Raw genomic sequence first — 12,835 nt, 5'->3', positions numbered from 1 at the left:
TAGGTTTGAGGTGCTCACTTGATCTTCCTGGTTGAAGTTGAAGACTGACTGAGTCATTGAAAGAATGCGCACCCATAGAAATATAGAAAATAGGAGTAGGTCATTCGGCTCTTCAAGCTTACTCCGCCATTCAGTATGATCATGGCTGATCCTCTATCTAAACACCATACTCCCACTCTCTCCCCATACCCCTTGACACCTTTAGCGTCTAAAAATCCAGCTATTTCCTTCTTAGATATATTCAGTGACTTGGTGTCCACAGCTTTCAGTGGTAGAGAATTCCACAGATTCACCACCCTCTGAGTGAAGAAATTTCTCCTCATTTCTGTCCTAAATGGCCCACCCTGTATCCCGAGACTGTGACCCCCTTGTTCTAGACCCCCCAGCCAGAGGAAACATCACCCCTGCATCCAGTCTGTCCACCCCTGTCAGCATTCTATACGTTTCAATCAGATCCCCTCATTCTTCTAAACTCCAGTGAACGCAGGCCTAGTTGACCCATTTCTCCTCATATGACAATCCTGCCATCCCAGGAATCAGCCTGATGAACTCTTGCTGCACTCCTTCAGTGGCAAGTATATCCTTTCTTAGGTAAGGAGAGCAAAACTGCACACAATACTCCAGGTATGGTCTCACCAAACCCTGTACAGCTACAGTAAAGACTCCCTTGCTACTGTACTCAAATCCTGTTATAATGAAGGCCAACGCACCATTTGCCTTCCTAAACGCTTGCTGCACCTGCATGCTTGCTTTCAGTGACTGGTGTACAAGGACACACAGGTCTCTGTACATCAATATTTCCCAATCTATCAACATTTAAATAATACTCTGCCATTCTGTTTTTCCTACATAAGTGAATAACTTCACACTTAAACATGTTATCTGCATCTGCCATGTATTTGCCCACTCACTCAAGGTTGAATTGCCTTGAAGCCTCTTTACATCCTCGTCACCACACACATTCCCACCTAGTTTTGTGTCATCAGCAAACTTGGAAATATTACATTTGGTTCCCTCATCCAAATCATTGATATATATTGTGAATAGCTGGTGACCAAGCACTGATCCCTGCGGTACCCCACTAGTCACCACCTGCCACTCTGAAGAAGACCCATTTATTTGTACTCTCTGTTTCCTGTCTACTAACCAATTCTCAATCCATGTCAATATATTACCCCTAATTCCATGTGCTTTAATTTTGCACACTAACCCCTTATGTGGGACTTTATCAAAAGCTTTCTGAAAGTCTAAATACACCACATCCACCGGCTCTCCCTTATCTATTCTGCTAGTTACGTCCGTCAATAGGTTTGTCAAACATGATTTCCCTTTCATAAATTCATGTTGACTTTGTCTAATCCCGTTGATATTTTCTCAGTGTCCTGTTATCACATCATTTATAATAGACTCTAGCATTTTCCCTACAACTGATGTCAGGCTAACTGATCTGTAATTCCTTGTTTTCTTCCCCCTTCCTGTTTTTAAATAGTGGTGTTACATTTGCCACCCTCCAATCTGCGGGACTGTTCCAGAATCTACAGAATTTTGGAAGATAACAACCAACACATCTACTATTTCCATGGCCACCTCCTTTAGTACCCTGGGATGTGGATTATTAGGCCCTGGGTATTTATCGGCTTTCAATCCCAATCCCAATTCTCCATGCTATTTTTTTTACTAATACTAATTTTCTTCAATTCCTCCTTCTCACTAGATCCTTAGTTCCCTAGCATTTCTGGGAAGCTATTTGTGTCTTCTTCCATGAAGACAGAACTAAAGTAGTTGTTTAATTGCTCTGCCATTTCCTTGTTCTCTATTATGAATTCTCCCGTTTCAGACTGTTTACATACTGATAGAAGGTTTTACAGTCCGTTTTTATGTTCCTTGCAAGTTTATTCTCATACTCTATTTTTCCCCTCTTAATCAATCTCTTGGCCCTCCTTTGCTGAATTCTAATCTGCTCCCAATCCTCAGGCATGCTACTTTTCTAGCAACTTTATATGACTCCTCTTTGGATCTAATAGTACCCATAATTTCTTTTGTGAGCCATGGTTGGGCCACTTTTCCTTTAGTGTTTTTGTGTCAGGAAGTAATGTATAACTGTTGCAATGCATGCATTCGTTCCTCAAATATTAGCCATTATCTATCCACCGTCATGCCTTTTAATGAAGTTCCCTAATCTGTTGTAGCCAGTTCATACCTTCATAGTTTCCTTTGTTCAGATTTAGGACCCTAGTTTCGGATTGGACTACTTCATTTTCCATCCTAATGAAGTATTTCATCATATTATGGTCACTATTCCCTAAAGGACACTGCACAACAAGATTATTAATTAACCCCTTCTCATTGCACAATACCAAATCTAGGATAGCCTGTTCCCTAGCCAGTTCCTTAATGTATTGGTCTAAAAAAACCATCTCATACGCACTCCAGGAATTTATCCACCACAGTATTATTGCTAATTTGGTTTGCCCAATCTATATGTAGGTTAAAATCACCCATAATTACTGTAGTACCCTTGTTACATGCATCTCTAATTTCCTGTTTAATGCCATCCCCTATCTTAGCACTACTGTTTGGAGGTCTAGAGACAACTCCCACTAATGTTTTTTACTTCTTGGTGCTTCTTAGCTCCACCCAGACTGATTCTACATCTAGATTTCCTGAGCCAATATCCTTTCTCTCTATTGCACTGATTTCATCCTTAACGAACAATGCCATCCCACCTCCTTTTCCTTTTTGCCTGTCCTTGCTAAATATCGAATTCCTTTGGATATTCAGCTCCCAGCCTTGGTCACCCTGCAGCCTTGTCTCCGTAATCACAATCACATCGTCCCGTTTATATCTATTTGCGCTGTTAATTCGTCTACCTTATTGCGAATACTCTGTGCATTCAGATACAGTGACTTTAGACTTGTCTTTTTTAACATTTTTACACATTTTTTTGTACTATGACAGTTTTTACTGCTAGCCCTGTTTTCTCTGCCTTCCACTTTTGCTTTCTACTTTTCTGTTTTTCATTTCTATCTTTGTTTCTCTCTCTTGTGTCTCCCTGCAAGAATATTGGTTCCAGTCCTGCTGGGGTGCAACCTGTCCGGCTTCTGCAGGTCCCACCTTTCCCAGGATCAGTCCCAATGCTTCAGGAATCTAAATCCCTCCCTCTTACACCATCTCTCCAGCCATGCATTCATGTGATCTATTCTCCTATTCCTGATCTCGCTAGCATGTGGCACTGGGAGTAATCCTGAGATTACTACCTTTGAGGTCCTGCTTTTTAACTTATCTCCGAGCTCCCTATATGCTCCTTGACCATGGCACCAGGGAGGCAACATACCATTCTGGTGACATGCCTGTGGCTGCAAAAACGTCTATCTGTTCCCCTTACGATAGAATCCCCTATCACTATTGCTGGTCTCCCACTCTGCCCCTGACTTCCCACATTGCACAGGCGGGGCATGCCACATGGCTGAGCTGCACTGTCATGACTTAACCTTAAATATAAGCTTAAACTGTCCTGAAGTCTCACTGTTTAAACAGCCCCAAAGTCTCGCTGTTTAAACTGCCCTTCAGCCACCTTCAAGCTCCACTTTTTGGGGCATCATCTCATAGCCCTTTTAAAATTTATAAATACATCTGATTAGCTAGGGCACCCTTTTTGTTTTATTCCATCTAGTCATCTAGACTTTTAAAAGAAAAATCTTTAACCAGAAAGAGATAATGACATTATCCGTAGAGAGATTTGAAATGTCATAAATGACCCCATCAATTTATTTTAATGTAAAAACAGAAAATGCTGGAAAAACTCAGCAGGTGTGACAGCATCTGTGGAAAGAGAAACAGAGTTAACGTTTTGAGTCTGTAAGGCCCTCCTTCAGAGCTAAAGAGAAGTAGAACTGTGATGAAATTCATGCTGTTTAAGGAGGATTGGAGCAGGTGAAACTGGATAGAAGGCCAGCAATAGATGGGGGCTAAGGAGAAATTGATAAAGATGCCATGGACAAAAAGACAAAGGGAGTGTTAATGGTAGTGGTAAAGGCTAAAGGAGATGCAGATAGTTGCATAAAGGTAAGAAAGCAGAATGTGTTAATAGCAGAACAATAGCTTTCACTCTGTGAAAGAACAACATGGAACAAGTAACAGATGGCTTTTTTGGAGCTAGGGTGGGGGGAGGGGGCGGGGAAAAAGTATGGGAAAAGGGGATAAAATAATGAATAAAAATGAAAATAAATGGATAAAAAATAAAAATAAATTTTTAAAAAGGGGATTACAAAAGGGGTGAAGATAGAGGAGCGAGTTCATGGTCCTGCTTCCAGTAATGCTTACCTTGAAGAAGTAATGCTCTTTTCTCCAACAGGATTTCTGTTTGTCTCTTTCGCCCTGTTCACCTTCGTTGCTTTTCATTTCCCTCCTGGTGTTTGACAAGGTGTTTATCAACACTCGCTTTCACAGCCATATCTCCTTCCTCAGCGACTGTCTCCGTCTCCGACTTACCCACTGTGGATTCCAACTGAAGTTCCATCCCTCGTGTTTCCAGTCCACCCAGTATTACAGGTATCTCTGGGACGTACAGCGTTCCCCGGACTGCTGTACTCGCTGCATCCTGAGATCTACGCTCACTGCCATGCACCGCCATATGAACATACTTGACCTCTCCCTCCAGAAGCACCGACTCATCCTATCTCAAAGTTGTCCTTGTCCCCAGTTTCATTTTATTCTTTGTCTCACCCAACACCTTAATAAGAAACTTTTTCTCTTCCTTTCAGGTGTTAAGGAACGCAAGCTCCAACAACTCATTGATACCAACGCCCATCCAGGACACTCTACCTCTTCCCATCCCTCTGACCCCATCCCTTCTTCTAACCCCAGCCCTTGCTGTGTATTCACCATACCCTCTGATCTTCCCCTCTCTGATGCTGAATGTTCTGTACTCAGCAAAGGACTCAGCTTCATACATTTACGCCACCACCTCAATGAATTTCGGGCTTGGCACAATGCTGAACTCATCTTCCACCGCCTTCGTCTCTGTGCTCACTTCTTTGGGCACAAGTCCTCCCCCCATTCAACAGATCCTTTTACCTGCCTCCAGTATTCTCCCTCTACCTGGACCCCTCCCTCTGGCCTCTTACCTGCCCTTGATCTTTTCATTGAGAACGGTCGGCGTGACATCAACCATCTCAATCATCTCAATTTCTCTGCTCTTCTCACCCACTCTAACCTGTCTCCTTCTGAACTTGCTGCATTCGGTCCTCTCAGGTCCAACCATGACTTTGTTATCAAACCTGCTGTCAAGGGTGGTGCTGTTGTTGCCTGGTGTACTGACCTCTACCTCGCAGAGGCTGAGCGCCAACTCTCAGACACTTCTTCCTACCTCCCACTGGACCATGACCCAACCACTGAACACTAAGGCATTATTTCCAGGACTGTCACTGACCTCATCTCCTCTGGAGAGCTTCCCTCCACAGCTTCCAACCTCATAACCTCCTGAACGCGGACAGCCCGCTTCTACCTCCTTCCCAGAATCCACAAACAGGTCTGTCCTGGTAGACTCATTGTGTCAGCCTGTTCCTGCCCCACGGAACTAATTTCTTCCCATCTTGACTCCATTCTCTCTCCCCTTGTCCAATCTGTTCCCATCTACATCCGCAATTCCTCTGATGCCCTATGTCATATCAACAATTTCTGGTTCCCTGGCCCTAACCACCTCCTCTGCATAATGGACGTCCGATCCCTCTACACCTCCATCCTTCACCAGGATGGCCTGAGAGCTCTCCACTTCTTCCTTGAATAGGCTGACATAATGGGTCTACTGGGACAGTCCTGTTTGTGGATTTTGGGAAGGAAGTAGAAGCGGGCTGTCAGCGGTCAGGAGATTATGAGGTTGGAAGCTGTGGAGGGAAGATCTCCAGAGGAGATGATGTCAGTGACAGTCCTGGAAATAATGCCCCGAACAATCCCCATCCAGCACCACGCTCCTCTGTCTAGCTGAACTTGTCCTCTCACTGAACAATTTCTTCTTAAACTTGTCTCACTTCCTCCAAATAAAAGATGTGGCTATGGGCACCTGCGTGGGTCCCAGTTATGCTTGTCTCTTTATGGGGCATGTGGAACATTCCTTGTTCCAGTCCTACTCAGGCCCCCTCCCACAACTCTTTTTTCTGTACATTGATGACTGTTTCGGTGCCGCTTCATGTGCTCATCCGGACCTGGAAAAATTTATCAATTTTGCTTCCAATTTCCGCCTCTTTATCACCTTCCAACACTTCCCTTCTCTTCCTTGATCTCTCTGTCCCCATTTCAGGTGATAGACTGTCCACCAACATTCGTTACAAGCCCATCGATTCCCATAGCCACGGCTCCTCACACCCTGCTTCCTGTAAGGACCCCACCCCATTCTCTCAGTTCCTTTACCTCTGTCGCATCTGTTCCAATGATGCCACTTTCCAAAACGGCGCTTCTGACATGTCTTCCTTCTTCCCTAACAAAGTTTCCCACCCATTGTGGTTAACAGGGCCCTGAACCATGTCCCACCCATCTCCCGCGCCTCTGCCCTCACACCTTCCCCTCCCTCCCAGACCCATGATAGGGTCCTTGCCCTCACCCCACCAGCCTCCACATTCAAAGGATCATCCTCCACCATTTTCGCCAACTCCAGCATGATGCCACCACCAAACACATCTTACCCTCATCCCCATGTTAGCATTCCATAGGGACTGTTCCCTCCCGGACCCCCTGGTCCAGTCCTTCATCACTCCCAACACCTCATCCACTTCCCACAGCACCTTCCCATGCAATCGCAGAAGGTGCAACACCTGCCCCTTTACCTCCTCTCCTTACCGTCCAAGGGCCCAAACACTCCTTTCAGGTGAAGCAGCACTTCACTTGAACCTCCTTCAATTTGGCCTACTGCATTAGCTGCTCCCAATGTGGTCTCCTCTACAATGGGGAGACCAAACACTGACTGAGTGATCACTTTGCGGAACACCTTTGGCCTGTCTGCAAGCATGACCTAGACCTTCCTGTCGCTTGCAATTTCAATACACCATCCTGCTCTCACGCCCACATGTCTGTACGTGACCTGCTGCAATGTTCCAGTGAAGCCCAACACAAACTCACGAACAGCACCTCATCTTCCGATTAGGCACTTTCCAGCATTCTGGACTTAACATTGCGTTCAACAACTTCAAACCACAAACTCTCTCCTCTATCTTCACCCCTTTTGTAATCCCCCTTTTTTTAACATTTATTTTTATTTTTTATCTATTTATTTTCATCTTTATTCATTTATTCATTGTTTTTATCCCATTTCATCCCCTTTTTATCCCTTTTTCCATCCTTTTTCACTTACCATTCAACAACCAACCAACAACCATTCCCCCACCCCCAAAAGGGCCATCCTTTACTTGTATCATGTTGTTATTTCACAGAATGCTTACCCTTGTTCTGCTATTAACACATTCTGCTTTCTTACCTTTATGTTACTGTCTGCACCTCCTTTGGCCCTCATCACTGCTATTAACACTCCCTTTGTCTTTTTGTTCATGGCATCTTTGTCAACCTCTCCTTAGCCCCCACCTATCGATGGCCTTCTGTCCAGCTTCACCTGCTCCACCCCACTTAAACAGTATAAATTTAATCACATTTCTACTTCTCTTTAACTCTGAAGAAGGGTCATACAGACTTAGAACGTTAACTCTGTTTCTCTCTCCACAGATGTTGTCAGACCTGCTGAGTATTTTCAGCATTTTCTGTTTTTATTTCAGATTTCCAGCGTCCGCAGTATTTTGCTTTTATTAATTTATTTTAGTCTGATTTGCATTGGTCCCTGTCCATTATCAGTTTAATTTTTATTGATATTTGTACTTGTGGCGATACATTGCGGTTGGGATGGACAAGTCATGGATAATACATGCCTCTGTAATCACTGCAGGCACGTCCAAAATTATTACTACACTCAGTGATTTGACACAAGCATTGCAATTGTGGTTGTACCTATACCACACGGACTGCAGTGATTCAAGAAGGTGGCTTCACCACCACCTTCTCAAGGGCAATTAGGGATGGGTAATCATTGCTGGCCTAGCCAGCGAATCCCACATCCCGTGAAAGAATAAAAAAAGCAAGCTAAGCTGACTCTTTCATTCCACCAATTGTTGATGGACTGACGTTAACCATTAGGCAATTTGGTAAAATGCAGCCAAGTAATAGTGACTGAGTCATCTCCTCACTAACCTGGTTTAAACTTTAATTTAACCCGGCCCTTACTTAATTGAGAAATCTGAATTGTGTAGCTGCCTTTTCATGAAGGGCATTTTCTTTCGATAATGGACACAGGAAATCTGGATCCGTCGACCCACAATGAGGTACAGTGTCGTCTGAGTCAGATGGAAAGGCTTTTTGGATATTTGTGTTTTCCTGTTTGTGGATGAAAATCCACAGTCCTAAATTCAGGACAGATATAGGTTGAAAACCTGAGAGAGAGGAGGAAAAGGGAAAAGAAGAAGGGCTGTGGTTTGGCGACAAACTGAGAAGGTGGGGTTGGCTGTAAAAGGTCTGCAGGAGAAAAGGAGAGACTGAGGAAGGTGAGGGACTCTGCCGATTTGAGATTCTGGGGTCAAGGATGAGTTAAGACGATATGAATCATGATGCAGATTAAAGTTCACAGCCCTCTTGGAAAGACCAGGAGCTCTCTGGAGTCAGGATGGGGGGAGGGGGTTCCACCACCAGCCGCTGCCTCCAGTCCCCCAGGGGATCAGTGATTTAAATTTCCTGGTGGAGTTCATCCCTCTCCTTCAAGACCACACTGGCTGCTATTGGAGAGGCTTCTGGCTTGGTAATGTCACCCAGAGAGCTGCAAACCCCTGGAGGGGGCTGGATAGAGCCAAGAATGGAGAGGGAATCCTGGGTCTCAGCGCTCATGGATTCTCAACATCTAGGGGTCTCTGGAATGGGGAGGGGGGGTCTCTGAAATGGGAATGCATGAAATGGCATTTGTAGAAGTCATGTTAATAAATGTCACAGAATCAAATGCCACTTGATTCGGCATCATATGTTTAGCAGTCATGATGGGAATATCATGCATTTAAACCTCCATGTATGCTTCCAACCAGAGTTGACAACTCTAGTGTAGATGCTTGCGTGATTGTATGGGGCAATGTATCTGAGTTCCAGGAGGATCAAGAAAAGTTGGGAGCAGTGAGAAGATGTAGGCCCGTAACTTCCACGCTCCCCAAGATGCGCCGGGGAATCCCTCTGGTAAGTTCCCAGGTAAGGGTTTGCACTGCAATTGCCCAGAAGTGCTGACTTCCTCTGGACAATTTTGCTGCACTGGGAACCATCCAAAAATGTGATTTAAATCGCAAACTTTGGATGGTCCTGCTGAGGTTATACCAATAGTTACTCAGAAAAAGTTAGAATTAAAACCCCGGGATCCCCCACTCCACCCCCCGGACACCAGACCCCTGTACCCACCATTCCACCCCTGGACCCTCACCCCTGGAACACCCCCCCAACCCCCGGACCCTCCCCAACCACCCACCCCCGCTAGTCGGAGGTTACAGTCCGTAATATTGATAAGGAAGGGAGGGAAACATTGGGTGTCTCTTGTAAAATTCAATAATGCAATAGGATAATTGCAGAGAGAGTTAAAATACATAAAATCAAAATATAACTTTGACACATGTGTCTGGAAAGTTTAAACTGGAGCAGAACATCCTGCCAATTAAAAAGGACCTGTTCCCCATAAATGAATGGGAGGGTTAATATTCAATGTAAAGCCTGCAAACGGAACTAGGTGGTAATCTATTTTGATATTGGAGTTGGAAGCGATGTGTGATCGTGTTTATTAGTGACTTTTATTAATGCTAATAGCTATGCATCTATCCCTTCCTTGAATGTACTGTGTATTTTCTGTTGCTTTCAGGTTGCAATGATGCTGAATGCTCGCTTCCTAAAGTCTGTGCTACCGGCCTCCGCCAGAAATTTGATCCGGACTGGACTGCTGCGGGCTGTGGCCACCTCCGGGCTGTCCGAAGGTACCAAATTCATCCCCCACAAATTTCTGCATCTGCCGCCAACTGTGGTGCAGCGCTCGCTCATTCAGCAACCAGTTGTACTGGAAAGGCAGTTCCAGGTCACTTTGTAGATCCCTTTATTATGTTTGATTGCATCTACAAACACACAGTTTCCCAGGCCCAGAAAGTAAGGGCGAGCGGTTATACCCCTCTGCCATTACCGTGATCCCTGATGAGGCTGCGATGACTGGGGAGATGCAGCCATACCACTGGCCGCTCCCTCCCAGGCAGGGCCATTACAGGCTCCACTGGCCAAAGGACGACCGCCAAGGTCATCAAGGCCAACAGGACAGCAGAATCAGCAGGCTGTCTCCAATGCCGGTGCCAGCGAGGGGCGAGGTGGTGGGGACAACAAGACGCAGCACTCGCAAACTTTATTTTAAGGCATCATGAGCACACAAGGGACTGTTCACGGGTGATCTTTTGTTCTGCCATGTTTTGTTAATATGTTTACTGGTGTGGCCAGTAACACCATATATAGTTCTGTTCATTTGATGTGTCAAAATGATATAAATTTTGCTTTTGTCTTAATGGCCTGAGTATGCTTCACTTGTTTGGTAGGTGCAGGGCATGCCAGTATCTAATGCTGGACATGAGTCTAAACTTTATTACACAGGCACTGAGTGGACTTTGGGTTCAAATGAAAGGGTCATTTCAGATATCCGGGATGGAGGTGGCACCCTTGGCATGAGATGGAAGCAGATCTTTGGCAGGAAGGAGCATTGGATCAAGGCATCCCTGGTGTCCCTGCCTCCCTGAAGGATCCAGAGGTCTGCTTCCATGCCCTCAGTGTTCTCCTCACCATGCTCTACTTCTGACTCACCACTGGATTCATCCTCTGTGGCCTGTGGAGCTGCCTTAAGATCCTCTTCCTCCAGTGGGTCCCCCCTTGCCACAGCCAGATTGTGGAGAGCGCAGCACGCAACCACTATCAGTGACACCCGCTCTGGTGAGCATTATAGTGCTCCCACTGAACGATCCAGACATCACAAGTGCCTCTTCAGAAGACCTATGGTCATCTATCACAGCCCGTGTGGAGGCATGACTCCTATTATAATGCTGCTCTGCCTCTTCTTGGGTGGCGGAAAGGTGTCATAAGCCACTTTTTCAACGGATGGCCCTTATCACCCAGCAGCCATCCATCCAGTCGAGCTGGAGCAGTGAATAGCCTTGGCACCTGTGAATGTCTGAGGATGTAAGCGTCATGGGAGCTGCCGGGGTACCTTGCACAGACTTGCAAAATCTATGTCTTGTGGTCACAAACTATCTGTATGTTCATTGAGTGGAAGTCCTTCCTGTTGACAAAGGCACCCGGCTGACCCGCTGGCACCTTCATGGCCACATGTGTGCGGTCGATTGCATCCTGGATGTAGGGGAACCCAGCAATCGCTGCAAACCCTCTGGCTCGCTTGTCCTGGCTGGCCTCGTCCGTTCAGAAATGAATAAATGTCATTACCCGCCTGAACAGAGCATCAGTCATCAGCTTGATGTAACTGTGGACAGCTGATTGGGACACTCCACAGAGATCCCCCACTGAGCCGTGGAAAGAGCCGGAAGTATAGAAGTTGAGGGCCACTGTGACCTTCAGAGCCACAGGCATGGGGTGTCCAACCACAGAGTTGGAGGTGAACTCAGGCCCAATTATCTGACAAATAGCAGTCACAGTTTCCCTGGAGAGGCGGAGCCTCCTTCAGCATTGCACCTCAGACATATTGAGGTAGCTGCATCGCTGCCTGTGAACCCTGGCAGCAGGATAGTGGCGCCTTCTGCGACCCCTTATGCCTTGGACTACCTGCTGGCCCTGCGCTCCTTGTGCCTGCTCCTTTCCTCCCACAGGTCGCTCCCCTGGAAGCTGCATAGAGACACCTGGCATCTTCTCCCTTCTGCCCCCCTCTTCCTCCTCAGAGAAGATGCCACCAGCTGAGAGCACAATCTCCATTACCAGGGTAACAGAAGGCTATCTGATACCTGGAAGGGTCCACACGATCAAAATTCTCCGGGGGCCTTGGAGACACCAAGGAGACATCTTGGAGACCTCCTGGGGGAGGCAATGGTATTGTCACTGGACTAGTAATCCAGAGACCCAGGGTAATGCTCTGGGTACCCGGGTTCGAATCCCACCACGGCAGATGGTAGAATTTGAATTCAATAAAAATCTGGAATTAAAAGTCTGATGATGACCATGAAATCATTGTTGATTGTTGTAAAAAACCACCTGGTTCACTAATGCCCTTTAGGGAAGGAAATCTGCCGCCCTTACCTGGTCTGGCCTACATGTGACTCCTGACCCACAGCAATGTGGTTGACTCTTAAATGCCCTCTGAACTAGGGGGCAACTAGCGATGGGTAATAAATACTGGCCTGAACATCCCAAGAACGAGTAAAAAAAAAAACGTCAATGCGTCCTGAAATGAAGCCTAGAAATGCTAAAAATGGCGCTCAGAACTGAGATGGAGCTGTCAAGTTCAAATAAACCCCTCACTACTCACAATTTTTATCCCGCCCTCGAATGAGGTTTTGTTAAAAGCCGGCTGCCCACCAGCCCGTTTTGCCCGTGAGACGAGCGCAAAATCGCGCGGGCAATGTAAAATTGAGTACAATTGGCTTTTTAATGGCCTAACGTGGCCCTTTAATTGTTGGCGGGCACTGCTCACCCGATGTCACATTGCACTATTTCATGTCTGCTCAGGTCGGGTGCACGCCGCCCCGAGGCGTAAAATTCTGCCCCTGGTGAAGCTACAGCACAGGACTACTTGGGTGCCAAA

General features: G+C 46.1%; 1 protein-coding gene across 9 annotated transcripts in view; it reads left to right on the top strand.

Annotated features, from left to right (window-relative positions):
* dglucy (D-glutamate cyclase) overlaps positions 1–12,835 on the top strand; it is a 71,196-nt gene that overhangs the window by 18,639 nt on the left and 39,722 nt on the right. For 8 of the 9 annotated variants that reach the window (XM_078562019.1, XM_078562021.1, XM_078562020.1 and 5 more), the window contains one exon: positions 9,920–10,031. The exons of the other annotated variant lie outside the window; for it this stretch is intronic. In XM_078562019.1, the coding sequence (XP_078418145.1) occupies positions 9,926–10,031 (106 nt within the window). In that variant the 5' untranslated portion in view covers positions 9,920–9,925. The remainder of the gene's footprint in view (positions 1–9,919; positions 10,032–12,835) is intronic. 9 annotated transcript variants of the gene reach the window in all.

This window comes from Cetorhinus maximus, chromosome 18 (genome assembly GCF_964194155.1).
Source record: "Cetorhinus maximus chromosome 18, sCetMax3.hap1.1, whole genome shotgun sequence".
Taxonomy (NCBI): domain Eukaryota; kingdom Metazoa; phylum Chordata; class Chondrichthyes; order Lamniformes; family Cetorhinidae; genus Cetorhinus; species Cetorhinus maximus.
This window is presented reverse-complemented; position numbering and strand designations above follow the sequence as displayed.